The sequence below is a fragment of the Athene cunicularia genome (assembly GCF_003259725.1).
Source record: "Athene cunicularia isolate RWA chromosome 2 unlocalized genomic scaffold, athCun1 chr2_part1, whole genome shotgun sequence".
In the NCBI taxonomy this organism is placed as follows: Eukaryota; Metazoa; Chordata; class Aves; order Strigiformes; family Strigidae; genus Athene; species Athene cunicularia.
The window spans coordinates 33,411,717-33,414,894 of record NW_020799095.1 but is presented as its reverse complement, the minus strand read 5'-3'; the positions used below and the strand labels follow the sequence as shown (position 1 = coordinate 33,414,894).

At 38.7% G+C, this 3,178-nt stretch overlaps 1 protein-coding gene across 1 annotated transcript in view; it reads right to left on the bottom strand.

Moving 5' to 3' along the window:
- The window catches only part of LOC113477190 (polycomb complex protein BMI-1-like), a gene marked incomplete at its 5' end in the record, with an annotated part of 11,163 nt that overhangs the window by 866 nt on the left and 7,119 nt on the right, over nt 1-3,178 (bottom strand). Inside the window, 7 exons of the mRNA XM_026843391.1 lie at nt 351-449; nt 1,012-1,057; nt 1,148-1,256; nt 1,520-1,570; nt 1,695-1,750; nt 2,483-2,579; nt 2,987-3,108. Of these exons, the coding sequence (XP_026699192.1) occupies nt 351-449; nt 1,012-1,057; nt 1,148-1,256; nt 1,520-1,570; nt 1,695-1,750; nt 2,483-2,579; nt 2,987-3,108 (580 nt within the window). The remainder of the gene's footprint in view (nt 1-350; nt 450-1,011; nt 1,058-1,147; nt 1,257-1,519; nt 1,571-1,694; nt 1,751-2,482; nt 2,580-2,986; nt 3,109-3,178) is intronic.

The following is a 3,178-nucleotide window of genomic DNA, read 5'->3' as shown; positions in this document are numbered from 1 at the left end:
CCACCCCCCCACCCCCTTACCACATTTATCAGAAAATGCAAAAAATGCCACACCAAAGCCAGCAGAGAACAGGGAATTTTCACAACAATTAGATATGTTTTAAATACGTTGAGGAGCAATTTCTTGACTCCTCGATATTTGCTCCACTAAAAAAAGAGTGTCACCAAACACTCCAGACTGATTATTTTTAAAATAATGTTCATAGTTCCATCAATTGTACACACCAGAAACACTCACTAGTTAGCACTTGCTGCAACTGGCTGTAATGAGAAAATTAGTGCTAACCAGCATTAGCAGGCTTAAAATAGCAAATCTGATTTTTAAGAAAATCACCCTTTCCCTGTAGGTACCTGGAAAGTGTTAGGTATATCCATTTTACTCCGCAGGAACTTTCTTAGATGCATCACTGTCATTGCTGCTGGGCAGCGTAAGTATCTTTTGTCATTCACCTGATGGCAAAGAAAATCAGTCTACTGAGAACAAGCAAGTATTCCCACCAAAGTTGTATTCTAACATTTTATGTTTATTTTTTTTTAAATGCACTTTATATTAAATTATGAATTATAATATAACAATTTCTGCTGCCTTATAAGGAGCAACAGAAATAAGTGGTAAATTACAGTTCCAGAATAAGTAAATAAAAATACAACTAATTTTATACATCAAGATTTTTATCTCACAGTAAATATCTTCTTAAAATATGTATGTATTATGTATTATGTATTGATTTTTAAAATTAATTAATAAACAAATTATTGCAGAATCTGACAAAAAATCAAATTCTGCTTTAAAAGTAACACTGTGGGTATTTTTTATTTTTAAAAGTTGTTTACATAAACAGCTGTATGAAGATGTTTGACCTCTCTGGTACCCAGCACCATAACAAGAGGTGTGTATTGCTTCTATTGTTCTAGATACACATACCTATATGGTTTTTTTCAGCTACAAACCTGCCCCAAAGATGTTTGTGTGTGTGTTACGTTTCCTCTAGAGTAAGGAAAAGTTACTTACCTCTTCCTTTGATTTTTCTTTCTCCTTATTTCCTTTTCGTTCCAGTCTGTGAGAAGAAATGAAACAATTACAACAAATAATAAATATAGCTGCTATCAGTCAGGTAAACATAAAATATTGCCATTCTGGAACTTGCCTATTCTGGTCAAAGAATTCAATGGATAAGCTTATTATCTCGTCGTCTGTTATAATTCTTTTGTCTTCATCAGCCACTTCTCCCCTGTCTTCATTAGAGCCATTGGCAGCTGCGCAGAAATTTCCACAATAATTTACATTTTGAAATTCAAATCAGGAAGAATGGCAATTCTCAGTAACAAGAAAAAAAAAATCTCCATAGTAAGATTATGAATTAAAACTACCTAACTGTAAAACAATAAACTTTTATTATGCTGAATTTACTTATTAAAATTCTGTCACAGTAATACATAATTTGTAAGTTAAAAAGAAAACAGTAAAGCATCTAGGTCAATGCTACATTTGATAAAAGTTGCAAAGGAGAAGCTTTTACCATCAGCCGACGGATGAGCAGCATAAAAATCCCTTCTTCTTTTCATTTCATCTAGATGGAAAAGCATATATTTTTATTTTAGTATATACTCTGTAACTCCTGGTATTGATACAGGAGAGCAGTTCTGGTTTTGTTTTTCCACTCCTCAGAAAAGAACACCGATTTAACTACTTACTTTTGAAAAGGCCTGGTACTAGCTTGTATACAATATCTTGGAGAGTTTTATCTGACCTGAAAAAAGAACAACCCCAAAACATAAAATTAAGCACATGAAGCCATATTTTAATCCAAGCAGCAGCTCCTCATTTCTAATCTTTCACAACAGTGAGGCATCTTCTACAAAGTGGAAGGCTAGTCATAAAAAGTTAACTTACAAGACCTTGTAATCAAACTAACACTGCTCTAAACACCTCTATAAAGCAAAACTCATCTGTGCTCCCACAGCCAAAAAATAATTTTCTCGGACTGAAGGGAGGCCTTAAAAACTACATGTCCTCCTTAGAAAATGAAGAGAGCAAAGAGTACGCTGATAAGAAAAACATTTCTGAAAGGAGTAGCATGCTTTAAAGGCTTTTGCCTCTTAGCTTGGAAAGTTTCAGCAAGAGTTTTCATGACTAGAGCTACGGCTGGGGTGAAGCACGTCTGGGAGATAAAGAAAGCAGAGGCAAAACCTGTCGGGGTGGTACACATGAGAGTGGGGGAGAGGGAAGGGGCACTGCATCAATGGTTGGCATATGCAAAAAAAAGACAACAAAAACTTTCTGTCTGAATCCAGAGAAATCCTCGGTTTCAATCAATGACAAAACTCCAAAGAGGGAGCATACACACGAGTTAGCTTGTAAATTGACAAGTCCTTTCAGATTTAAATCGCAGACGAAGAGATAACATCGAGAGGACTGCTGCTGGTCTCCCCATATAAAGTAAAATAAGAGATGCAGGGCGCGCATCGCATCTTTCTCCTACCTTATATTCAAAAGCGGTCGAGTTTTGTGAACTTGGACATCACAGATAGGACAATACTTGCTGGTCTCCAAGTAACGCACGATACAGGTCTTACAGACTGTAAAGTCAAACACGAAAGCCTTTTAGCGATGGTCGTAGGTGACGCTCAGATATGCATAGATAGAGGTGCGATTTTCTAAACTATGCAAGCTAGAGCAGATCGTCCATTGTCAGCAACGCGCTGCTTAAGCTAAACAAATACCCAAATAAGCTGCAATTACCATGAAAAGGAGACGCTTAGAGTACATATATTATTACTTTAACAAAGACCGAAGGGACGTCGTCAGAAAAAGTGCGCCGCGGCCGGGCCACCTATTTCCCAGCCCGTCGGGGAGGCGGAGGGGCGGCGGTTCCTAGCAGCTCGGGGGGTTTGGGCTTGGGGGTTTGGTTTTTTTGGTGTTCCCGGGATGCCGGGAAAGGTGGGAAGTGGCGGGCGAACAACGCGAAGCGCTCGATCGTACTTACAGGAGTGGAGGCACTCTATGATGGTTGTTGCATCAATGAAGTACCCGCCGCAGAGCACGCACATGAGATGGGGGTTTAGCTCGGTTATTTTGATTCTGGTTGTTCGGTGCATTTTGGCGTGGCGAGGGGCGGCTCTGAAAGACACACACACACACACACACACACACACACACACACAGAGACAGAGAGGAA